The 26,043-nt window shown below is 40.9% G+C and overlaps 2 protein-coding genes across 12 annotated transcripts in view; both read left to right on the top strand.

Moving 5' to 3' along the window:
- The window catches only part of LOC149925513 (uncharacterized), a 34,053-nt gene extending 13,779 nt beyond the window's left edge, over nucleotides 1-20,274 (top strand). Inside the window, exons 2-4 of one of the 10 annotated variants that reach the window (XR_016476879.1) lie at nucleotides 7,613-8,764; nucleotides 9,315-15,967; nucleotides 16,269-20,274. Coding sequence is in view for 6 of the 10 variants with exons in the window: in XM_090160204.1 (XP_090016330.1) it covers nucleotides 8,032-8,764; nucleotides 9,315-14,596 (6,015 nt within the window). In the remaining 4 variants the exon portion in view is untranslated. Of the gene's footprint in view, nucleotides 1-7,612; nucleotides 8,765-9,314 lie in introns of all 10 variants that reach the window. The other 9 variants (XR_016476877.1, XR_016476878.1, XR_016476880.1 and 6 more) reach the window with 9 other exon arrangements.
- A 9-nt stretch (nucleotides 20,275-20,283) lies between these two features.
- Nucleotides 20,284-25,754, top strand: LOC149925512 (uncharacterized). Of its 2 annotated transcripts, XM_090160209.1 has the most exons (9): nucleotides 22,508-22,835; nucleotides 22,893-23,034; nucleotides 23,097-23,404; nucleotides 23,466-23,875; nucleotides 23,934-24,091; nucleotides 24,156-24,315; nucleotides 24,392-24,905; nucleotides 24,962-25,243; nucleotides 25,305-25,754. In XM_090160209.1, the coding sequence occupies exons 2-8, from the start codon at nucleotides 23,014-23,016 to the stop codon at nucleotides 24,990-24,992; spliced, it is 1,602 nt and encodes a 533-aa protein (XP_090016335.1). In that variant the 5' UTR covers nucleotides 22,508-22,835; nucleotides 22,893-23,013; the 3' UTR covers nucleotides 24,993-25,243; nucleotides 25,305-25,754. The 2 variants fall into 2 exon arrangements, with proteins under 2 accessions (XP_090016336.1, XP_090016335.1); XM_090160210.1 differs by lacking the exons at nucleotides 23,097-23,404; nucleotides 23,466-23,875; nucleotides 23,934-24,091; ... (2 more) ...; nucleotides 24,962-25,243; nucleotides 25,305-25,754 and adding an exon at nucleotides 20,284-20,835 and having other exon boundaries at nucleotides 20,962-22,835; nucleotides 22,893-22,999.
- The last annotated feature ends 289 nt before the right edge of the window (nucleotides 25,755-26,043 follow it).

Genomic DNA, 26,043 nt, shown 5'->3' with positions numbered 1-26,043 from the left:
AATGTGCTTGCTTATTTTAAAGCATTCAAATCCACCAAAAACTCTTCTTTTGGTAGCATCATTTGACCAACTGCCAATTTCTTGGAATTTGTAACAAAGGTAAATGAGATATTTGACACCAGTTTCAAACTGTTATCACACATGACAAATTTGAAAGGCCGCTTACAAAGATTCATAGCACGGAGAATTGACAAGAAATGGTTCCAGGCTCCTGAAGGTTCAACATGCGCAACTGAGTTTCAAAACATGATATCTTTTTTTGAGGAGTTCTGCATAAATAGTACCCTTATAAAACAAGATCTTGATCACCAATATACAAAAACACAGAAAAGATTGGACAGAAAACTATTAAAAATACAACACTGAACGTTATTTATCCATGCAAAGATATTCGTATTGAATTACCATTTAGTTCATATTTACATTACTTGAAAAATTAATTATTTTATTTTAAATTATATTATTATTATAATTTATTCCACTCCAATCTAATTTATAAACTTCCTTGTTAGAGTTCTTCTGTTCCTGACCAAGTCTTCCTGTTCATCTAAGACTTGGCTTCCCTTACAATTTCTCCTGATTTTTTTAATTATTAAAAATATTGGAGTTTTTATTATTGAAATATTGTAATTAGTAATTTTTTTGTACTTACATTTCTAATGATATCCACGATTTCTTTTTAAAGAATTCAAAATAATAATTGAAGAAAAAGTTATTGCAGCTGTTTTGTTTTTATTTATAATTGATTTTATTCCGTGGCGCCATCGAACGTCTAAGACTAACATAAAGGATCGTCTGCTTCTTCTAGGCGCTCGCGCTTCAAAAACGTACGACAAAATTTTAACATTGCAGGAATAGGAAGAGGCGCCTCTCTATAGCGAAGCGACTTTACCCTCTCTGGTGGTAGTTACTAGTTGAATAACAAAGTAGGCCAAGGCTTAATACGACTGGGGGAAAAATGGCCTAGTTCCCACGATGACATGCTCTAAAGTAAAGGCAGGATCTTTTTGGAGTGGGTAGTGACGCATCGCTGCCAGGTTTTAAAACGCAAATGATGCCAGGCCGGAGCGCTACCGCAGCCGTTACGAGAAAGCTGGGCTGAACATCGAAAATTATTGTAAATAAGCCCACATCGCACCAATTATGGTGCAGCCCAAATTTCTTCCTAAAATTATTGATTTGTATCATAATTATGGTACGTCTGGCAGCACTGTAGCGACGATTTCCCCTCAAAAAAATTTCGGCATCCGGACCGAAGGCCGTAGTTCGGAGTAAGTCTCGAGAACAGAAGGGGGCGAGAATACCTTGCCTTCTTCTTTTGAATCTCTTATCCTATACCCGTTGGTCAGCGCCTTCTTCCGAAATTTTTTTTTAAATTATAAAATGAATTTCAAAATTTTGTAAATTATTTAAATCGTGTAAATTTGTGCTGCTATAGGGTTAAAGTAATATCCATTTTAGATAAATTAATCGTTTCGTATTTTAAATAGCTCAGGTCGATCACGTTTGGTATACAATATTAAGGTACGCTGACTGTGGTTTATCCGCAATATACAAGTTACTACACATTGATTTTAGCCAAGAGTCAGAGTTTTTTCATTCTTTAGGCATTATCCGCCTAAATCCAGTGATCCGGGTTCGATTTCAGAGCGTTCAAATATTGCTAATTAAAGTAAAAAAAATTGCACTGAATTTTATTATTAATTATATAAATATAAATAATGTATAAAAACTATTAAAGAAACAATTGTCACTACCATAATTAAAAAGCGTAAAGAATGGCAGAGAAACCGGGGCGTAGGAACCGGGGGGGACAGGGGGGCAATGGCCCTCCCTAGAATTTTGCTGGGAGAGGCAACTAATTTGTTATTGCACCCTCCAACTTTTTGGTCAGTTGAAATCTTCGAAAGGCTCAACTGTGTTTAAATTTCTTAAATTTTAACGCTAATTTACATAGTAGTAAAAAGTACATATGCATTCGAAGAAGCTACACTCCACTAAAAATTCAAAACCCTTCTCCAGACAAATTTTCGTTTCTCCTGGCCCCCCTCTAACTTCTAAAACGTTTCTACGCCCCTGCAGAGAAACGTCAAAGCTTTATGTTTAAAAAAAAGTGTCCGGTGCAGTAAGTCTCGGTGGCTCAACGGTAAAGCACTCGCTCGGAGTGCAGAGCGCCATGAGTTCTATTATCAGTCGGCGGATTTGTTATTTAATTATTAATACACGAGTCACAAAATTTCAATTTCTTCTGCGCAATAATTTAAATCGAACCCAAAATCTCGTAATATTTACATAAGAAGCGAAAAATGAAACACTCTTATTGTACGCTTTTGATGAAACTGAATTTCTAACTTTCAACGACGTGAATTAAGAATCGGTGGTTCTTTGGTAGAACGCCCGCCTGCCATGCAGGAGGACTCGGATTCGAAACCCACCCGATGCGATCCCAAAAAAAAATGTAGACCATGAACATTTGTTGGAAACCTTGCCGTATGAACGTTTAGACGTCCAAAGCATCGCGAAAGGTTTTTGCATGCAGAGGCTTATGGGAGTTCGTTATGGTTGAGCAAACCGTCGTCTGCTTAAATTCGGCTGTTCACAAAGTCGCACCGAGATCCGCATGTTACGCGCTTGGATACACTATAACATTGTAAGTTCACGTAAGCGTCGTCACTTTTTTTATAGCAGACGACACAGCAGCCGAGAGCTCGCTCGAATTTTGGCCAACCTTGAGATTTTATTTTGGCCGTACTTCACGAGATCATGTGACCAACGATCTTTCGTGTACACAACTGTTAAATTGAATGGATGTAGAACTTGTAGTCAAAATTGAACGCCAGGATGACTGGTGAATCGAACTTGAAAGGTTTTTTTATTAAATTTGAACGCCAAGGTGACTGTTTATTCAAAATTGAAAGGAATTAGTAAAATTAGAACGTCAATTTGAAAGGTTTTTTAAAATTGAATGGTAGCGGTTAGATTTGAATGCCTATTTGAAGCGGCATTCAAATTGAAAGGTGTTATTCAATTTTGAAAGGAAATTGAATGCTATTTTTTTAGAGTGTACTATAATTGTCCGATAATTTTTTAATTAAGCGGGGAGGCGACTAACACCTACTGGCTACCACTTTTTTGTGGTAGAACGTGACTCCCAATCGCTTGTACAAGGGTCAAACTGTCCTGCCCGAACAAACCCGGGTTTTCGATGGTGATGCCTTTGAACCAAAACCTTTTCTCCAGACCGGAGTATTTGGATTTCCGCCTGGGTAGTGAAGAAATTATTTTTTGGGTGGTTACCGAATTTAATAGTTGATTCTATAAAATACAAAGTGGTCTTACGTCACAAGACCCAGCTTTATTAGTGTATTCGGCGCACGAGCGATTTGCACGCGCGCTAGAAAAACCTATATTCTCATCGCGACTGTAGCGCGCGCTCGTAGACATGTAAAAGTAAGAGACTGTTACGTAAGAGCAACATTTAAACAATAAGGCCAAGTTACTTTATAAAAGATCTATTGGAACTTTAATTTCTTACGCTGATGGTAGTTCTTTTTTAGGAGAGTGAAGTTTAAAACCAAGTATACCGGACTGAAACAATATACACGTATCTTGTCGCGAAATAACATACACGTAAAGTTCTGGTGAACTAACAAGGAGACTACCCGAGGCCCGAGGTGGTTATCACCGATTTTGTTGAAACTCGGGGGTTAGGTAGACCTTATGGTAGTATGAAAATTCCCAAAGGGAAAAATTGCAATGGGCTTTAGTTTTCCCATGGCAACCAAAAATGTTTTTCATCTCTCAAAACAAAAAAGCTCCATTTAAAAAAGCATGGGATTTTCTCGGTTTCAAAAGGTACTTACATACTTACTTAAAAATTTAAAAAAAATTAAATTTTCAAAACGTTTGGGTAAAATTTCTCAATTTTGGTAAAGTTTTAACCAAAATTTGGTTAACCGAGAAAATCCCATGCTTTTTTAAATGGAGAGATCAAAAACATTTTCGGTTGCCATAGCCCATTGCAACTTTTCCCTTTGGAAATTTTCATACTACCATAAGGTCTACCTAAGCCCTGAGTTTCAACAAAACGGTGATAACCACCTCGGGTAGTCTCCTTGTAAGAATAGCGGGCCTGGGCCCCGGTAAAATATAAGTTACGGGCCCGAAGAGAGCCGTTATTACTGGAAATAGCCAGTGGAGGATTTCCATGGGCGTAACTTTGACTGTACCTAAATTTCACCCTTTTCTCGACCCCTCACAGGTACTTTACATAGTTTGAACCACTCCTTGAAGGATTTCTGGCTACACTGTTAAAAATAAAGGTTTATAAAACGACCAAAATTGGACTTTTAATTTATTTCAAATCATTTGGTTACTGAAAACGGTCTAATCAATTATTTTAGACCCATTTTACTCTTTCATGTTGAATACAATACCTTTTGGAGTATTGAAAGGGAACGAGCCCTAAGAATAAACCTTTTCCAGTCCTGGTGGTAAAGGTATAAAAATGTTATGTTCTAACATTTAGTCCTTTTGAATACCCATTTAATTCCCTTAAACGAAGAAAAAAATGATATGGACCAATTTCGAGACTAGTATTTGAGTACTACGTTATTTAATTTTTAATATTTTCTTTAAAATAACATAATGCGAATAAATTCCAATCACCAGGAATATTTAACTAAGGTTAAGTCTTTAAAAATTTGATAACAGATACAAATATAGGGGATATTGATTATGGCGTCAAACTATTATAACCCAAATATCGGCATCACACAATTCTTGCTACGTGTATATCAAAAACTGAAAGTATTAATTGATACTTTACGTGATCAACTCCCTTCGTTCAACGACTATTTCCCTCTAGCGAAAACCAGCTTAATCTGGCCATGTTAATGGTTAATCTATTGAGTCGTATTGAATAATAATAAAAAAAGTATTAAATAAGGGCCTAAGAAGGACTGATAATAAAGTTAAAAAGGATTAACTTCTTACTGTTTATGAAGTAAAATGGATTAAAGAGTGTAAAATAAGTACTTAAACACTCCACAAAAGGTCTGAATTTGGGGAGCAGAAGGTTTAAATATGTTCTATGATAAAACCCTGAATGGTCTTAAATATTGGAAAATGTTTTAAGCACTTTAGAGGTCTAAAATAAGACCTTTATTTTTAACAGTGTACGCCACTGGAAATAGCTATACTTTTTCGGAGATAAAATCGTAAGAATTAGTAAACCTCGTTTGTTCAAACCAGGTCCCCTAGGCGGTACGGGTCCCGGTAATTTGTATTTTCTTCCCCCCTCTCTTGTCGGGCCTGGAACTAACAAGACAATATTTATTTAAACGAAGTTACATTTAAAACTTTGCTCTTTTGGGACCATCTGCAATTGCCTGCTCTAGCAGGAGCAGCGGCCCCAGCAAGTTTTTCTGGTGGTGCGAGGTCTCATTGCGAGGTCAGGCGTTTCGGTCTTGCGGTCAAAAGTTATTGGTACCGTCGTCCCGATCCCGTTTCGGCGCCCCCACCTATGACGGCGCCCGGTGCAGGAGACTCTTTTATTTCGGCTTTTGGGGAGATTTTTGTTGTCAAGTGACTATGCACTCCTTGGTAGAGGTATTAATAGATGAGTCTATACACTTTTTTTCGCGCCTTTATTTGACCCCACTTACTTGCCTCCCGCTCGTCGGCCATTGCCTCTGCCCTCAGCGGGGAGTCTAGCATCCACTCCTTGGGTATCCATAATGGACGATGGGAATGAAAAGGGGAAAAACAAACATGGACGCGCTCAGGAAAATACCGCAAAAAAGAGTGTATTGTTTGACCAGCAGAGATAAACGAGAAGTTTCTTCGATTTTGGGTTTTTTCCAACGGGTCGGGAGTGCTTATTCGCCACGGATTTTCTGGACGTTATTGGAAAATATCTACAACGGATATTATTTATACAAAGCTATACATAATTTATACACTGAAATGATAATTATAAAGATACATTTTTACATTAATTGCGCAATTATTTCCACAAGCACTATATAAACAACACCTTTCTGGTCCTGGCTCTCGGAAACATTACTTCTTGGCGATTTCCTTGGAGGATGATTTATTGAACCGTCTATTAATTGACTACCACAGTTGCCAGTGTGTAAGTCTTTGCCCAAGAACAAATTAAATTGCCAAAATAATTTAAAATATTAAGGACGTCGATGGTTTTTGGAACAAAGGAATGACATTCAAAGAGGACATAACATAATATTTGAAAGCGAAAAGGCGAAATGTATCATTCAAACACTTTAAGTTAACAGTCAAGATAATAAATGTTGTCAAAAATGTGATTTTTTTAAATATATGCCAAAATTGCAAAAAAAAAATATAAAATATAAAACGAAATGAAGTAATTTTTAAGCAATTAGTCTTTGATATGTTCTGAAAATTTTAAATATTTAGTCCCTTTCTTAACAAAACGTTTTTAAAAGATTTAATTCAACAAAATATGTACGAGACAAAATGTTCGAATTTTAATATTTCAAGCCTTGTTGTCACCTCCAAGTACGTATTACCGTGTTTGGGGCAATACTACGGTAAACGCGCGGAGTTTTGAGAAAAACGACCTTGAAAATGGTTAACAAACTCTACCATAGACGCAAAAGTTATTTATACGCTTCGCTTGCCTTGGAATAGTATGTAGAATGTTACTTCTTCCATAAATTGAAAAGGCTGATGACCAATTTCCCCTTTATGACCTCTGGAATCCCTTTATGACCTCTGGAATCTTGTACCAAGCAAGGTTATATGACGTCAAGAGGAAGATGATAAAATGAAACAGATCGGTCTCTAAGTAAAACTTGTGAATGTGAAAATAAACCATATTTCTTTGTACAAAACACTTTCAGCCTTGCTATTGAGTATTTATTTTCCTAAAGTAACGGGGACTTCTAGTTTAAATAAGGCTCTTACTTTTACAAGTCTACACGCGCGCGCTACAGTCGCGGGGATTATAGGTTTTTCTAGCGCACGTGCAATTAGCGCGTGGGAAGAATATAGAGTGCCAGCAGCTTGAAACCCTGCGACATCACCAATGTTAAACGTCTATTGAGAAAAAACGTGAGTTTTCATGACAACCATTACGGAAGCTACGGCTGTGACGTCACCAACTTTTAAAAACGCATCAACTGCTAGCACTCTATACTAATAAAGCTGTGTTTTGTGACGTAACCGCAGCATTTTAACAGGCTGGGAAAAACCCTTTCTTATTTTATAGAATCAACTATTAGCCTTTTTCAGTTGCACTAAAGTCCCTTAGTTACCGATGCTGTTTGACTTTCGCCTTCTAAGCAGAATCTTTGCGTTTATAACGAAAAAGTGTCCGCTTATGGGACGAAAGTCCCGCGGGTAAATTAACTGCCTGCGTTGGCCGCTAGGTGGTCCTACGGCGACAGAAAAAGTAAACTATTTTAGAAATCTGAATAAAATCCTAAATCCAGCCAGGACGTAAACAGATAACTGTACTTAGGGTGTGACCTTAAAATTTTATACATTCTTGTCTCCTACTTCTAAGCCGTCAAAACTATTAAAAAGTGGTGACATAAAATGACACTACAAACGAAAGGTTCCATTGTAGTTTCGACGGTTCTGACGTAACAATAATTTGAAATGCAAGCTGAATAAAAAAAGTGATTCTACAAATTGTCAAAAGAGAATGCTAAGGTACGAGTCACACGCAGACGATGGACAGGAAACGTAGGTTGATATATATTTATTAGAAGTATAGCTAAATGTAATTTAGAGACAAGTACGAGTGTAATTGTTGAATGACAACCACAATGGCTGACCTTGAAGCGGGAAATTCTGGTTTTCATCTCCGTCGATGTCGCAACGTTGCGTTAGTTTGAAAACTTAAAAAGGCAAACTTACACCTATTCCCGCCATCAAATGCACTCCGAACCTCCCAAGCGATACGGCGGCTTAGAACTACAGTCCTCCAGACTATTTTAAATATTTCAGATTGCTTACTCATGCATTTGACGATTTAGTGAGAAGATGAAGGTGCTCGAAATTATAATTTTGTTTGGGTTGACTTTCTTAAATGTGGCAGCCGTATTAATTAGGGCCCAAGGTTGCTGGTGGTCCGGATGTCAACCGTCAACCTGGGCGGTCAGAGGATGTCCTAAAGACACGATGCAAAAGGATGACCAAGAATGTACGGAGCCCAAAGATTACACGAAGTACCAATGCTGTCCAAAATCCGAACCGGTTAAACCTACTATTACTCCCTCGGATATCGAAACCTGCTGGTGGTCCGGATGTCAACCGTCGACCTGGGCGGTACGGGGATGTCCAAACGACACGACGCCAAATGACCAAAAGGAATGTTTGGAGCCCGAAGATTCCATGAAGTACCAATGCTGTCCGAAATCCAAACCAGTCAACCCAACCAAACCACCTACTATTCCGTCGGGAATCGAAATGGCCAGTTGCCGGTGGTCAGGATGCCAATCCGCGGATTGGGCGGTACGTGGCTGTCCCGAGCCGATGGTAGCCATCGACAGCGACATTTGCGGCAACGGGACCCATCCGGGCGATAAGTACAGATGTTGCAATCCCGCAGCAGACCAAGGCGACGGAGATATAGGAGAATCTTGCTGGTGGACTACTTGCAAATCGAAGCTCTCAACCACCGGAGGCTGTACCGGCATCGCGGTGTCAACGGACATCGAAGAGTGTGACGGTGGCGTTGGAGATCAATATCAGTGTTGCTTGAAAATCCCTGGAGGTATAAAAGCATTTCAAAATCTATATCCTACATATTATACTATATTTTATTATATTATATTACATTAAATGTACATTTACAATGCTTGGAAAGTACTGCGGTGTTTGTCGACGAAACATTTAGCAAGCCCAGACGCTCTCGTTTAGAACCTAGAATGTGAAACATCGTTAATTTCGTAATACAACTTATAGATATTTCCATAAAATTATCAAGTCAAATTTAATTGAAACGTGTTGATCGACATATTTCACTGAGGTTTGTAAAATGAGTTCACCCATACGATATTACACCATTGTTAAATCTGTACTTTTATATTGCGCTCAACCAAATAATTACACACGAAACGTCGTGTATAAGCAAAGCTGTTACGAAAACGCAAACACCTCTACCCTGGTTGCATGTTATCGTGCCATTACTTTATTTAATTATCAATCTTGTATGAGCTCCGCCAAAACAAGTGGTTGAAATCCTGTATTTATACGGAAGCGTTTTTCAAGCGAAAATACGCATGTCTTTGTAATTGCTAATTTCTTTGCTCAATATCCTATAGCAATCGACAAAGATCTGGACGAAAAAGGTATCGACTACTACAAGAACTACGTCCGTTATTTACTCTTGAAAGCCAACGACTTCGATATCCTCCCGGAGCATTTGAAATGCACGGACGTGGACCCGGCCAAAGATTTCGTCATTTCCATCGACGGCGACCAAGACGGAATCCGCATGTGCGACCTCTGTCCCAATTTGCCCGTGGACAAACTGACCAACGTCGTCATCAACAACAACCCGCTGGCCATGTACCCCGATTCCGACTTCGCCGACTGTTTCGGGGGCTGCTACGACCGGGAGGACTGCGTGGCTTCCAGTTTCGACCACGAGACCAAGAGGTGCTTTCTCTACAACACCACTCTGGGGAAATTCGAGCTAGAGGACGGATGGACCACCATCCTGATCAACCAACCGACGGGGGTACTCGACAACTGGCTCTACAGCAGGCACACCCGAATCACGGGCAAGTCTCTGAAAAGCGTACCATCCGATTCCTTCCTATTTTGTTTGCAAAACTGCCAAGATACCCCGGAATGCACCCACGTCTCGTACGATCTGAATTCGAGGCAATGTTTAATGTTCGACAGTCGCAAAGATGCCGTCGATTTCGATTTAGAATACGGAACCGTCGCCGGCTACGACGTAGAAGTAGCGCGTGACTCGACGGACGTAGAATGGAGGTTTACCGAAGACCCTCTAGACGCGATCGACATCAACTCGGATGGGAATGTGAAACCCAAACCCGATGACAAATCCAACTGTCCCAAATCGAAAGAAAAGGGTGTTGACATTATGTACAACTCCAAATGCACCACGTCGGGAGGGTTAGGTTGCGATTCGGCAACCGGTTGTTTAACTTGCTACTACCCGGAGATCGCCATGAAATATCGCTCGGACCTCTCCATATGCCCCGACAGTACTGTCCTAAGTAGAGGCAACGTCAAATCCAAACTTAAATCTTGTTTCAAAGAATGTCTTAACTCCCGAACGTGTGTCGGTCTCGACTTCAACGCCCAGAAAACCGACTGCGACTATCTCTCTTTGAATAAGTACCTCACCGATGCATCCGACGCGGTCAAAAGGTATTACTTGCGGTACCCTCGACGCGACGACCTTGATAAGAACCACCTCCTCAAGTTTTCTATGGTTCCTAACCACGAGCTTGTCGCCACGCAGAACACGAACAACAACTGGTTTAAAACGTCCCCCAACACCGCCAATTGGAACGCCTGTTTAAAACAATGTCTCGATAGCCCAATGTGTTCCAAAGTTAGTTATTCGGCCTCCAAGAAAACTTGCGTCGTCGCTTCGGGTTCCGCGTCGGTGAAGGACAACAGGCCGGACAAGAACAAAGATTTCCACGTCTTCCTCTTGCGGCCGAAATTGACCTCGCCGCTTTTCCCTTACAAGAGAACGCCGGGGTTCTACATTGACTCGAAAAATTTCAAATTGGAAGAGACCCTGCAATGCGGCTTAAGCGACTGCTCCCGCCAAATTACGAACTGCGTCGACAGTTGTTCCAAAAGATACGGTCAATGGTGCGACGAAATCTCGATGGAGTACTTGACGAACCGCGTCGTCTGCCGATTTTACAGTTTCGAAGTCAACGTCACGATCGCGCAAAAAGGGAATGGAGAAATATACACGGTGAAATTTAGCAACAAGACGCTCAACCTGGACGCCCTGAATAACCTGGACACTTTCCAACCGCAAGACCTCTTCACGTGCTTCGAGAACAGCGACCTGCAGAGTCAAAGTACCTTAGTACCCAACGATGACGTTCTCGATTTCGAACCCAACGAATCCAGAGAACGAAGAAGTCTCAGAATCAGGAGAAACATTTTCAAGAAGATCGCGAACGCCTTCAAGAAAGTAGGGAAAGCGATTGTGGATACCGTGAAAGACATTGGAAAGAAGGTCGTGGACACGGTGAAAAATGTCGGCAAAACCATCGGCAAAGTCGTCACTGGAGATTTCAAGGGCGCGAAAAAGGCTTTCCTGGATATACCGATTGTCAAAACCGCCAAAGAAACGGTTGGAAACGTGATCAAGTTGGGGAAGTCCGTCGTCAAAGGAGACTGGAAGGGGGCGGGCAACGCCGCTTTGGGGCTGGCCTCAACCGCCGTGGATTTCATCCCGGGCCCCGGACAAGCTTTGAAAGTTGGTGGCAAAATCATAAAGAACATCATCGGAAAAGGCTCTAAGAACATACAGAAAGACGTGGGTAGAAAGAGCAAGGACCAAGTTGGCGATAAAGTGAATAAAAACAGAGACACAAACGGCAAGAAAAACGACAACAGGAACAACGACAACCGAGACAAGAATCAGCCGGACCGATGTCGCCGAGCACCGCAAAATAACAAGAGAAAGAATCCCGGATCGAACTCAAGTTGCAACAATAGAAACAAAAAGAAAGACAGAACGTGCGACATGGTGAACATGAAGAATCTTCTGGACTCTTTGGATTGCAAGCACGTCAAGCCTGGTAAATCGTGCGGTTTTGAATGTGATGTGGGCTTCGAGGAAGAACCCATCACGTTGAAGTGCTCAGCCGCCACCAGTGGAAAACCGCCCAAATTCGTCCCGAATCCAGAATGCAAAAAGGAGACCTGCGACCGGAGTCCCTACCCTCTGTTTCCGATCAAGGTTCCCAACTCGAGAACCGTCGCCGGCAGACGAACCCGAATTACAGCCTACGCCATCAAAGTGAACAAAAAACGACGCTTGCCGATTTGGTCCTTGGCTTTCCAGGACAGTCTCAACGGCCAGAGGAAAAAGGAACGGAAAGGGCCTTTTTACGAGTATCAGTGCCTCGGGAAAGACCAACCGAAACATTCCGATTTCCCCACGCAGCCCGGGAAAGGCTTTAAGCCCATTCACAAAGGACATTTGACGCCGGCTAACGTCATGTTGTTCAGCGGGAAGGCGAGCAAAGCCGTTAACTTATATATCAACATGGCTCCTCAAGATGGCTACACCAATTCCGTTTTGTGGAAACTACTGGAAGGCCAGGTTAAATGTTTCACCAACCGCATCGACGGACTCGTCCTAACCGGAATCTGCCCCGGAAATAGAGGGAACACGCTCGGAGGCTTAGAAATACCAGACTGCTTTTGGAAAATGGTATGTTACAGGAAGCCCGACGCTCCCAATAGAGGTAAAACCATGGTGATTGGATTCTTGGCCAGCAACGATCAAGTTTTGAAGGGTCAGACGAATCTAATCAAACAAAGGAAATTTCAAATAGCAAAACCGGTCTCCCAGAGAGATATTGAAGGTAAAATGAGAGGTAGTCCAGGATTCCTGGACCCGTGGATCCAAGGCTCCAAATACGTCTTAGTTGGAAGGGGTGCCATATTAATCAATCCCGCCGAATGCTCCGCCGCCAAAGATTTGAATAAAGCGGAAGCAGACGAATGGGAAGCTAACCTGAGCGGAAAAAGAAAGAAAAAAAATAAGAACCGGGGTAAACGATCCATCCCCCAAAATACTCGAGGCTGCACAGAGGAGGAAGGGAACAGCTTAGCGGCTTTACTGGGATTAAGTTCCGTGTTCTTGGACGATTTGGGAGACGACTTTCCGTCCGACGACGAACAGGAAGACGAGGACGACGGGCCTGAAGGAGACGGCGGAAATTTGGTGCCAGCCGCCAAATGCAACAAGCGAATGATCGGCTACTATCCCTCCTGGGGAAAGGGGAAATTCAGCCAGAAACAAGGACAACGACTCACCCACGTCGTGTACGCCTTCTTTGAAATGAAAGCTGACGGCACCATCGCCGTCGGGAACCCGGACCCCAACAACAGCCTCAATTCCGACGAAGTGACGGCGACGTCCCAGGCCCGGTTGCGTCAACTGATGAAAGTGGCCAAGCCATTTTCGCACTTGAAGGTGCAGTTCGCGGTTGGCGGCTGGGAGAACTCCCAGTATTTCAGTAGCGTCGCAGCCTCCCCGCAGAAACGGCTGACTTTCATCGCCTCCATCATCCAGAACATTGACGAGTGGGACTTTGACGGCGTGGACCTCGACTGGGAGTATCCCGTCACGGGCGGCGCCCACGAAGGCGTCCCTGACGATAAACAGAATTACGTCCAACTAATGAAAGAGCTGAGGGAGGCCTTAGATCAGCACGCCAAGGACAAAGGCAGGAAGGATCTCTTTCTGTTGTCCTTCGCCGGCGCTGCTGGACAATGGACGCTAGACCCCGGGTTCGACCTGCCCGGTTTGCTCAAATACGCCAACTGGGTCAACGTCATGACGTACGACTTTTTCGGGGCGTGGACCAGCGATTGGGGCGCCTTCACGGGTCCACCTGCCCCTCTGTACTTCGGCATGCCAAAGCGATATTCGGGAAAGACCAACGTCGATTGGACTATGAAGTATTACGCCTGCCGAAGCAAAAGCCCTCACCAAATCAACATGGGTGTCCCCTTCTACGGACGCTACTGGAAGAACGTCGGTGCCCCGATCGACCCCAAGGATGGAATGTGGCGAAACGCGGTTCGCGTCGGCGGAGTGTTCGAAGGCGGGTACGCGGGCTGGAAGGAGATTCTGGAAAAGTACATCCCGAACGGAGCCTTCCAAAAGATCTACAACGAAAAAGTGGAAGCGCCCTACGCTTGGAACGAAGCGGAGAAGACTTATTTGGGGTACGAAAATCAAAGGTCGTTGAAGGTCAAAGCCGATTACGCGTCTAAGAAGAACTTGGGAGGGTTAATGATATGGGCGATTGATCAAGACGACAGCGACTTGTCCATGTTAGAAACCGTGTACGGGGCCAACCTATGTTCCAACACCGACAAGAGCGCCATCAACTTCAAATGCTCCCCCATCACGGACAAGAGATGGTGGACCTCGGAGGACGGAGACGACAAGGCTGGGCTGTGCGGCCGCTCGGCGCCGCTCTACAAGGGCTTCTACCCGGTGTGTGACCCCGATGACCCCGGCTACAGCTGCTGCGGGTCATTCGGCTACTGCGGCACCGGCGACGACTACTGCGACTGCCCAACGTGCGTCAATTTCGCCGAGAACCCGGAGAAGATCTTGGAGAACCCGACCAAACCGTCCGTTCCCGTTCAGTGGTATTTCCTGAACGCCCCGGACGGTAAAAGAGGGCGCTGCGGCCCCGACACGCCCAAACTGAACGGGAAAAGGCCCATTTGCAACCCGGATGACAAGAACGCCCACTGTTGCTCCGACGGCTATTACTGCGGCACCGGCAGCTCTTTCTGCAATTGCAAAAACTGCGTCGATTTCGCCAAAGATCCTCACCACAAATTTTAAACATTACCATCACTGCTCGAAACACTTAAATAGTCCCATCCCATCCCCTGATGGGTTCTTTCTGGGGATATCGTTTTGTAAAGCTCAATTTTTTATTTTTACTACGTTGCTTGATAACACCGGTGTTTGAAAAATATGTCAATTATATTCTGCGGTTTCCCAGCTCTATTTCCGCAACAAGCGCTGAAAATAATAAAATTCAAACAGTGGTGTGCCCTTTAAACGTGGTCCTTGTTTCAACGGACATGACAGTGGGTGGGGTCGGCCTATTTGCCAAACAAAATTGAGATTTAGTTGAAGATTTGCTGGGTAATATAAGAAAATCAAGAAAACCAAAGTATTTTGATTTTGATAAAATAAGCTTCTAGTCGAAGTTTTTCACTTTCTTTTATTTTAAAATTTAGTATTAATAATAATTGTATATAGTTCAATTTCTCGGTGTAAGCTCTGATTCAGTAAAATGGTCCTGCTATTTATCAATTATGTATTTTTAGTAATATTGAGTAAAAACTATCAAATTATAGAGAAACCCTTCAAATATCTATTTTTACCTCTCCGAGGGGACAAAGTCCCCTAGGAGGGGTTATACAACGACCGTGTCTGTCTGTGGGTGGGTCTGTGGGTGGGTCTGTGGGTGTGTCTGTCTGTCAGGACTGCGAACGCGTTCGCATTTTCGGTGCAAAGTGTAATTACTGCGTACGCAGTTTCTCAAAGGGTTGGCAAAACCACCGTGTGACGGTGAGCGTTAACGGATGCATTTGCGGTTTGGTTTGGATGGTGTTTTTTCGCTCACCGTCGTGACGGTTTTTGTAATGTTTATGCGTAGGTTGTGAGTGTTGAATTTGTTGTGTTTGTGTTCTGATGGATGTGCATGTAGAGTCTGTTGTGTTTATGTGGGCGTTTTCTCTCCAACTTCTTCTTAATGACTTTGGGACGGACCGAGTGCTGAGTGTAATGCTACCTCTCAACATCCAATGGCAGGGTTTCCACCAGTTGTACACGGTATTCGTCTTAGTATCAATTTGCGATCGCATCGGGCGGGATTTGAACCCGAGACCTCCTGATTGACAGGCGGACGTTCTACCACAGAACCACCGACACTTGTTACGTTTCATTGAAAATTAGACCTTCAGCTTTATCGGAAGCGTATTTAATAGAGTACGAAATTTTGGTTTAATTGAAATAGAATTGAAATTGAAATTATTGCATCGAAGAAATTCTAATTTAGCGTTTCTCTATTGATTAAAAACAAATGCGCCACCCAAGTTTCGAACCCAGACCATTCGGCTTGGCAGACGAGCGCTCTACCACAGAGCCACCGATAGCTGCTTAGATTCACTGAAATTAAGACAGGCATCGTAAGCATAATAGGTAATAAAGTCTTTTTTTATTAATGAATTTATGAAGGCCTAATCTGGTATTTTTTAAAGGTTAAATCTTGTTTTAGCGCAGTCAGCCGAGATTAGAGGGTTAAAGGGTAGACCCTGTGGGTGGTCCACTTTCTTAACGACCTATATATAGTTCTGTTAATCAAAGGAGATAATTTAACGTTAATTGCTTTAAGAGGTGGCGGTTAGTCAAGTGGCTCTCTGTGCTTTGTTGATGGTAAGGTTTTTGCTTCTTGTAAATACATTTGGTGTGGATATTTGGATATCTACGATTTCTAACGCAGTCAATGATTTCTTGGGTGTGCGAGTCATTATATGATATTGGAAATTGGACGGCATTGGTCTTTTTCATGTGGTATGCGTCACAACGTCAACAGGAAGTAAACGAGTCGTCCACTACCAGATATCTACGGTATCTTCATCAAGGGCGAGTGTTGAAATAAAATGAGCGTTAAAGATGCGGCAAGTATTTCGTAAGCGAGTAATTCCAAAAAGCCTCTGTAGATATTTCTTTCATTAAAATTTGCTTCGTATTATATTTAACTGATAAACTTGTTCTGTAAAAGGGTTTAATTCAATTGTGCATTGTTATAGTACGTCTAACTTACTGTTGTAACTACTTAACTTATGATATTCTGAATAAATTAAAATTGGTCGTTTCGTCTCAATTATTTTAATTATAATTAAAATTTTATACCGGGCGGGATAGAAATGGGTTAATATTTTTAACAAATAACTCTAAATTGCGGAGATATATCTTTAAGGGTTATCTCGAGAAATTAATACCACTAGGGACAATTCTACCGAGGAGAGGTATATTTTGGCTTGCCAACTTGTTCTTTAAGCGGTTATCGCATTAACTAAATCCGGTATTTGTAACAACGCGTCAAAATATTGAAAATTAAAACAAACTTCAAATCCTGGATTTCATTTCAGATGGGGTTTAAACTGTTCACCCCCTTTTTTGGCCTAAATACAATGACGTTTTGGCACTCCCTCCCACTAATATAGAGTACTAATGAAGTCAAGGCCTATTTTATTAGGAAGTGTTCGAAGGCCTTCAGACGGTAACTATATTACCAGCGGGCTCTAAGCTATCAGCGGCCAACTTCTTCGATAGACTGTTCGGCAAAAGCTACGATACAAATTGACCAGGGGCGTATTAACCCCTAAGCACTTTAAACATTTTAGAATAATGAAAACCATTAGTCCAATCGATTTAGAGTTGTACCTAGAAGAAATTGCAATAGAATTTTTCCTAAAATGGGTCTGAACCACGCTTAAAGGGAGTAGAGCCCTCCTTGTTTGTAGGGTGCGCCATAGCTTCTCTCTTTTCTCGCACATGGCGCTAGTCTAGAACGATAGTAGAAACACCCAATTCTTCCATTAGAGGAAGCGTGCCCACCCTGAAGAGGTTTTCTCACTTGAAACCTTTGTTTTTTTTTTCAAAATTAGTGTTTTTTTTAAATGAACCCTTATTTAACATAACAAAAATAATATCCGAGCAATAAATTAATTATTTTCATTATAATTTGGATATTTATTAAAATGTAATTTCTTAATAATGAGGTACGTGGTTTTAGATTCACGAAAGAGGTTCTAGTAGATATGAGAAATTAAAGCACTACAAAAGCGGGGTTATTTTTAGTGGGATAATTATTCAAAAACCACTGTATTTCACACTACGTATAACACGTGGTTAGAAAAATGAGGGGAGGGAAATATGTATTGCCCCAAATTCCTGAAAACGTTATACTCCCTTTAACAATCCCCATGAATCCCCTCGTGGGAAACTGGTCGAAATGACGTGTATATTAAAAAAATAAGGAAGGGGAATGTTCAAATGTTCGTCCTGACTTCATAACTATCAACATTTCTTCACCTAATGAGTTTTGGATTCCGGTTATGCCATAGACTTAGTTTTGATTTATATCACTACGAAAATGTATTCTGCGATATTTCGATCTGAAGAGGGAGTGAACGTTGATGAATTTCGTACGCACGGTGCAACCTTCGATTAATTAAACGCGCAATTTTCAACTTCAGGATTAACGCAAATAGAAGCAGCCGAACTTGGTTGTAAAATGATGGTGTATTTGTTTGGTAGGAAATCAACCCATGGACTAATTAACACAGGGATACCCCGTTCACATGCTATTCCTATAGGGAGCTCCGAAAGACCCTTGTTAAATGCTCTTCCTCTTTTTATCCCCCCCGACCGAAATTTACTCGGGTCTAAACGTCACAAGAAGGAAACGGCTACCGCCATCTAGTAGTTTTCAATATCACTTCTGAATTTTGAAAAATATAGCAGACGGTTCCGTCTCAGTTTTTACAACGGTCTTTTTTTGCCGCGACAATAGGTTTTAGGATAGTTTTTAGCATTAGATTATATTTTTATTGGAAAAATGAAAAAACTCTGTTTAAGTAAATCGTGTAAAAGTGATTCAAGATACAGCAGTAAACAGCATATAAGTGGACTTTTTTTATACCATTCCCTAAACCAAAATTGTGAAATTGATAGCGATACAAAGGCTGTTTATTAAGCCTTTACCAGAAACAAAATCGACATCCAATTCTTTTTCTCCCTTTTTTTAAGTTGAGAAATGAATATCGTTTCATAAGTTACTGAAGAAAAATTCGTTTTCTATTTAATTAAAATCCGAAAAACAAAACTTTACGCGCCACAACATGTTAGCCACGTGGACTAGCTTTATGTTCATTCCCCCTTTTCTCAGATCTCGTCCCGTTTGACCCTCGTTTTCCGTTAGTTCTAAACTCTACCGCCAGAGCGCACATTTAACAATCGCTCGAAGCAAATATTCGGGAACGGGGTGTCCCTGTGTTAGTTAGTCCATGATCAACCGATACTTTAACGAGCTGCCGTTACAACGCTTTTGTTTCAAAAGTTGCGTCAACAAGTACTTTTGCGAATCTCCAGAGACTGCCCCTTACCGAGTCTGCCAGGAAGTACCACAGTCTAAGAGTTTACTGTCAGCTAGGTGTATGGTAATTACACGACAAAAACATGGACCCACCTGATTGGATTTTAGACGATGGCCTCTATCTTCCAAACACGATGGATTTACCACCCGCTTCAAATTCCTTACTAAAGGTAGTGCGCTGTAAATGTACTTCATTCCTTTACAATGAGGCAAAAGTCGTTGCAGTCACAATTACTATTACCATAAGTAACATAATAACAATAAGTATTGATTTACAACCAAACTGATTTTCATAGTTATTGCGTAATCAAGATGTTTTCTCAGCTCAGAGCCCTCTAGTGTCTAAAATACGCGAGACTTCCTCTAAGCCGAAATATCAGGTTTCCGATAGATAGGCGGACTATAAAGGCCCATTTTCGTGCTCGCTGGTAGCGGATAAAAATTGTCAAAATTCATACCTGCGGAATAATCCTGAGCTATGTAAGTATGTTTAATATTTTCTGGACAGAAATTAAAGTATTATTCTAAAAGACAGAAACTTTTAGTCTTATTCTAAAAATAATTTTGTTTAGGGACCAAAAATCCGTCATCATCGATTTTGAGTTTATGGTCGGCCCTGCGAGGGAAGATGGTACCCACAATATAGTGAAGGAGCTAGCCGCTACTTCGGCCACTGCATCACCGCGCGTGGCTTCATGGGTGTTTACCCCGCCGCACGGAGGAAGTGAACTATCATTCCGTACACGACAACAAAACGATTGGCTAACCCGCAACATTCACGGTCTGCCCTGGGACTATGGATTCACGCCGTACGAAAAGTTCAAGGATTGTATCACGTTGGCCGTGCAGGGGTACGACCGAATTTTCTGTAAAGGCAAAGAAAAATGTTTTTTTCTCTTGGAATTGATACACCGTGAGGTGATAGATTTAAACGGAGTGGGTTGTCCGAAAGCTGAAGAGTTGGACAGAAGTGAAGAGGGGCCCATGTTTTCGTGCTTATATGATCATAAAACTATACATTTAAATAAGAAATATTCTTGCGCTTTGGAGAAAAGTGTTCTGTTCTCAGAGTGGGTCTATAAGCACCAAGACCATGTAAATAACCATTTGTCTGAATAAAACACACTGTTAAACGAAACATTTATTTTCTTGGTACTTAATACATCACAAGATTAAATTGATGAAAAAAAAATTAAATTCGAGATGCTACACTAAATTTTTCTATAATTTCTTTTACAATAATTATATTTAAATAATTACATATTTCTTTTTCCAAATCGGACATAAACAGTTCGGTGTCTCCTGGTAAAATTTCTCTGTTTCGCAACCTAAAATCCCTCCTTCTTAGATAAAATGCGTATAGAGCTGCTTGTATTCTCTACAAAAAAATAATTAAAGCGTAAACCGATGTTAATAAACACAATAATTCTTACGCAAACCCATCTGAATTTAGATTTGAACAATCATCCGGTATTTCGATGACCCCATCACTATTTCTAGTACACCTAAATAGGTAATTCGTAAGAATAAGGATATTATAGGAAATGATGAATACATTATATTCAATAATATTAAAGCCCATATACCTCGGATACATGTTGCAGGTCAACCGTTCATGGAAATGCATCCTTCGTATGCCCGGTATGTGATAGGCCTTTTTCACGGAGAGACGCGTTAACCCGACATCAGCGAAATAATGGACATGGACAACCTAAAGGTCGTACCCCCATGGTACCGAACCCCGGGCCCACAGCTGACGCACCCGTCATACCACGACATACGCGACCTGAGTTTTAGGAAAAGCATCCCTGCTATACACAGTCAGGACCGTCTCATAGGATTTCCCCTCGAAAGAGGGTTGCATCCCCAGACTCATCTATTCCAAAAAGTATTAGATATGAAAATGGTAAGTCTATATATATATATATATATATATATATATATATATATATATATATATATATATATATATATATATATATATTCATTTTGGAAAGATATTTTTAGTATGAAAAATGTATAATTTTTATAGATTACCATCCCGACATTTCTCTCAACGGGCTTATCGACAGGGCTGTTGTAAGTGGAGAAAACAAAAAGTCCGTTATGGAGGCTTCTTTCAAATTATTTTTTAGTAACATATTTCCCGATCAAGAACAGAACGCTGACCCGTTAAGCGAACTTTTGCTTACGCAAGACGGGGACGGGCAAGTGGGGGAATATATGAACAACTTATCTCAGAAGCAAACGCCACTCATTGAAATTACAAACATGGAATATGACCGCGCGATAGACGCTCTTGGAGTCATGTTTCTTAACACCCACAAAGACGATGCACCTCTATCTAACGATAACGAGGGGGTTGAGTTAAACGGGACCATGGACGAACCTGAAAATTATGTCGCTGCTGGGTTTAATAATGACGAATTTTTGTCTGATGATGACGATGGGATGGCTGAATTTATGGAGGCCCAAGAAGGTGATAGTGCAATAGACCCATTAAATGATCTGTTGAATACTCAGGTGGAAGACCAACATCTTGGGGAACTTTTTGAAAATCAGCAAGTTGTCGTCGCCCCTACCGTCGAACATGAAAATTGTGCCGCTACCGGATTAAATAGTGACGATTTGTTGTCCGATGACGACGAGGGTATGGCTGAATTTATGGAGGCCCAAGAAGGTGGTGGTGGTGGTGGTGCAATAGACCCATTAAATGATCTATTGAATACCCAGGAACTTTTTGAAAATGATCCCGCCGCCGTCGCCCCTGCAGTCGAACAACTAGATGGCGCCCCTGCAGTTGTACAACCAGTTGCCGATCTTCAAGTCGAACCTCACGCTTACCCACCCGTTGCCCTGCCCGTTGACCCACCCGTTGCCCTACCAGTTTCCCCACAAGTTGACCAACCAGCAGTTAATCAAATTGAGGTAATTCAAGCGCTAGGTGACGCGATTTTATCGGCACGCATAACGGCTCCAGAAGGGGTTACCGATCTTGTGCTGTTCATTAACGATCACCAAGAAACTCTGGCAACGTATCTCAGAAACAAACTTAATATCATGAATGGTATCAAGTGGTATATGGTGGTTCGTGCGCGCTATACCCGAGAACTCTCAAATACCGACACCGAGGTGGAGACATCACCGTATTTTCGAGGATATACACACGCAACTCTATCACCGGAGGTAATTCAACAGCAAATGGACTCTAGTAGAGACAAAATTAATGAATCTATGCATCAGTTCGAGGGAATGGGGAGTGGTTGGGTTTTGGACCGAATTATTTATGTCCAAATTAACATTATACAGTATCTGCCCCTCGTTGGGGGTACGTATTTTCCTCTACCTCCAGTAATTGAAAGAAAACGCGCCACAGTCAATGTTAAACCCGATGATACCAGTGACACTAAATGTTTCCTATGGTCGGTGCTAGCGAAACTCCACCCAGTGGCTGCAAACCCCAGTCGTTTTCGAAATTATGAACGATACGAAAACGAACTCAATTTGTGTGGAATTACATTTCCATTCGAACTGGACGCGTATAAACTACAAAGATTCGAGGAGGTTAATAATTTATAAATTAACATATTCGCTTACGAAAAAGGGTTTTTCCCTCGTTACGTAAGTGAAAAACGTGTTCCAGAGTCGAGATAAATTGATTTACTTTTGGTATCAAACGGATGAAATAAACATTACGTGTTAATTCGCAATCTAAGCCGTCTCTTCAACGGTTTCTCTAAACATGACCACAAGACTTTTTACTGTCGACGTTGCTTAAGGAGGAGTACAACGGAAGAAATACACGCCAACCACATGCGTGATTGTAATAACCACATCCCACAGCGTGTAGAGATGCCACACAAAGAACCGATTTTAAAATTCAAAAATTTCGGTTGGAGTCAAATGGTAAGTGATTTTTCAATGAATTTGAAAATTCACGTTCTATATATTTATTCTTTAAAGGTTCCCTACACTATTTTTGAGGATTTTGAATCGGTAATGTCGAAAATAGCGACATGTTTGCCCGACGCGACTTTGTCTTCAACAACGACATTAGCCTTACACGTGACTTGTGGGTTTTCATATGTCATTATTGGTCCGAGTGGTACGTTATTTCTTAAATCAAATTAAATTAATACGATATCCCACGAAATATTTTTAACATAGGTAAAACATGAAACGTATCGTGGTAAAGATGGCGCTCTTAAGTTTTTGAAGATGCTTTTGAATGAGGCCTCAGATATATCCGAAATGTTGAAGGAAAATATACCTATGAACCTAACGGATGTTGAAGAGCTCTCATACCAGGCAGAGACTCATTGTTACGTTTGCGAGGAAGCATTTACAAAAATTTTGATCAAGACTCGCGACCATGACCACTATACTGGCGCATACAGGGGGAGTGCCTGTCAGAGCTGCAACTTGAAATTAAAAGCACCGAAATTTATTCCAGTTTTTATGCATAATTTAAGCAGGTATTTTAAATGAGAAATATCACAAATTAAGTTAATTATACTAATTATATTCTACAAACAGATATGACGCTCACCTTATTATGCAGCAAATTGCCAATATAAAAAATAAAAATATCGATTGCATCGCAACCAATTGTGAAACCTACATTTCATTCACATTGGACAAGCTTCGTTTTGTAGATAGCATTAGGTTTTTACCAGAATCACTTGAAACACTCGTTTCGAATCTCGCTAAAGGTGGTCCAGATAAATTCCCGATTTTAAATTCGGTTTTCAAACCGGATGAAGTGAAATTACTTCTACGGAAGGGTGTCTACCCCTATTCATATATGGATTCTGAGGCTCGTTTTAAGGAAACCCAATTACCACCCATCGAGTGTTTTTACAACGACCTAACAGACGAACCATTAAGCGATGCAGATTACGAACATGCGCAAAACGTTTGGAAATTATTTGATGTTGAAAATTTGGGTATGTTTTCCAACTTTTTATTTGATTATATAATTATCTAATTGTTTTCATTTCAAAGGACGGTATCACGATATATACGTATTGTCTGATACACTTCTCCTAGCTGACGTTTTCCAAAGTTTTCGTCATATGTGCATGACGTATTACCGACTTGATCCCGCCCATTCTTACACTGGTCCTGGTTACGCGTGGCAAGCAGCCCTGTCGAAGACCAAGGTTAGTTATGCAACTTGTTTTGATGTGTAGACTTTATCTGAAGTTAAAACATTATTCCTGTTAGGTGTGTCTAGACCTTTTTCTTGACGAAGACAAACATCTATTCATTGAAAAGGGTGTGAGAGGGGGTGTATCGTGCATCTCACATCGTCTCGCACAGGCAAACAACAAGTATATACACTCGTATGACCCATCAAAATCGGATACTTACATTTGCTATCTTGGTAGGATTTTTTTAAATTTTAAATTTTTATTTCTTATTAATGTAAATAATAATTATTTTCATTTTAATTTAAACATATTGTAACAACCTCTATGGAACGGTCATGTGTGACGCACTACCCATGAAAGACTTCATGTGGATTGTACCGACCCCTACAAGCCAACGTGAAATTCTAAGATGTGCCGATGACGCGTCAGAAGGATTTATCCTGGAGGTTGACTTAGAATATCCAAAGGACTTACACGATGTCCATAACTGCTATCCGTTGGCACCGGAATCTATGACCATTAAACCGGAAGCGCTTTCTGAGTATTCAAAAGCTCAACTGACGGAACTTCGCATACCTATTAAGGAAAGCCTACCGAAACTTGTACCCAACCTAAATAATACAGAACGATACGTCGTCCACTACCGCAATCTAAAATATTATGTGGCAAAGGGGTTAAAAATTATTAAAATTCATCGAATTTTAAAATTTAAACAAGGCGCTTGGTTAAAGCCATATATCGACTTTAATACGGAAAAAAAGAAGATGGCCGTCAATGAATTTGAAAAGAACTTTTTTCAAATTGATGAACAATGCAGTTTTCGGTAAGTACTTTAATTGAAATTAAAAATAAATTAATGATTAAAATTATTATTTAAAGGAAAAACCATGGAAAATTTGCGTTCTCGTAAAGATTTCAAATTGGTAACGACCCAGGAAAAGGCTGTGAAAAAAGCTAGTTCACCAGCGTTTGAAAGGTTCACCATCTTCCAAAACGACCTTGTTGGGATTCATTCCGTCAAGAAAAAAATCATCTTAAATCGTCCCATATATACAGGTTTTACCATTTTAGATCTCTCAAAACTTTTAATGTATAGATTCCATTATGATGTCATAAAATCGCAGTATCATGAGAAGGCCACGCTACTTTTCACTGATACTGGTATGTAACAAAATTCTGTTATGCATTATAGCCCCATACTAACTTGTATTATTATTCACAGACAGTCTTACATATAAAATCGAAACACATGATATGTATGAAGATTTCACGCAAATAAAGGACATGTTTGATTTTTCGGGATATCCCGAAAACCATGCACTCTACGACGAATCTAACAAAAGCGATTGGGTAAATTCAAAGATGAGCTTGACGGGATTCCCATTGAAGAATTTTGTGGACTTCGTCCAAAAATATACCCTATCCTTTCCGTGAAGGGTGAAAAGAAAACATGTAAGGGTGTGTGCAAACGCGTGGTTCAGAAGCGCGTCCGACACGCGGAGTATCGCGAGTATCTGCTTAACCGCAAACTCACAGTTGCCGAAAAGAATTGTCAGCCACAAACACATAGTGACAACTGTGCGGCAAAACAAATTGTGTTTAAACCCTTGCGACGATAAACGATATATTTTAGATGACGGGATTTCAACCCTTGCACATGGACATTACAAAACCAAATAAAATAAAATAAATTTTTATGTCAAATTTATTGAGTATTTCTTATACATAAATTCAGATATCATACGATCGTTTACATTTTTGTTTTCAGAAAATCTTTCCAATATACTAAACAATTTTATTCCCCGACACAAGTTAATAGCAAAATAAACGCAATTGAACAGAATTATACGTCACAGTTATGCTGTTTCGCTCTATAAAATAGTTAAATTTAAACAAATCAGGGCTGTTCCCGAAACTCTCGAAGAATGTACAATTGAGTGACCTTGAGAGATATATCATAC

The sequence above is a fragment of the Leiobunum rupestre genome, chromosome 10 (assembly GCF_980474605.1).
Source record: "Leiobunum rupestre chromosome 10, qqLeiRupe1.1.hap1, whole genome shotgun sequence".
NCBI classification, from domain to species: domain Eukaryota; kingdom Metazoa; phylum Arthropoda; class Arachnida; order Opiliones; family Sclerosomatidae; genus Leiobunum; species Leiobunum rupestre.
Note: the sequence above shows the minus strand (reverse complement) of the source record. Positions and strands in the feature narration are given on the sequence as shown.

Bases quoted from the DNA above. Each gene is read 5' to 3' on its own strand.
- LOC149925512 (XM_090160209.1), top strand. From the start codon at position 23,014: ATGTCATTATTGGTCCGAGTG. The intron at 23,405-23,465 runs GTATTTTAAATG...TTCTACAAACAG, and splicing joins TTTATGCATAATTTAAGCAG to ATATGACGCTCACCTTATTA. The intron at 24,316-24,391 runs GTAGGATTTTTT...TAATTTAAACAT, and splicing joins TACTTACATTTGCTATCTTG to ATTGTAACAACCTCTATGGA.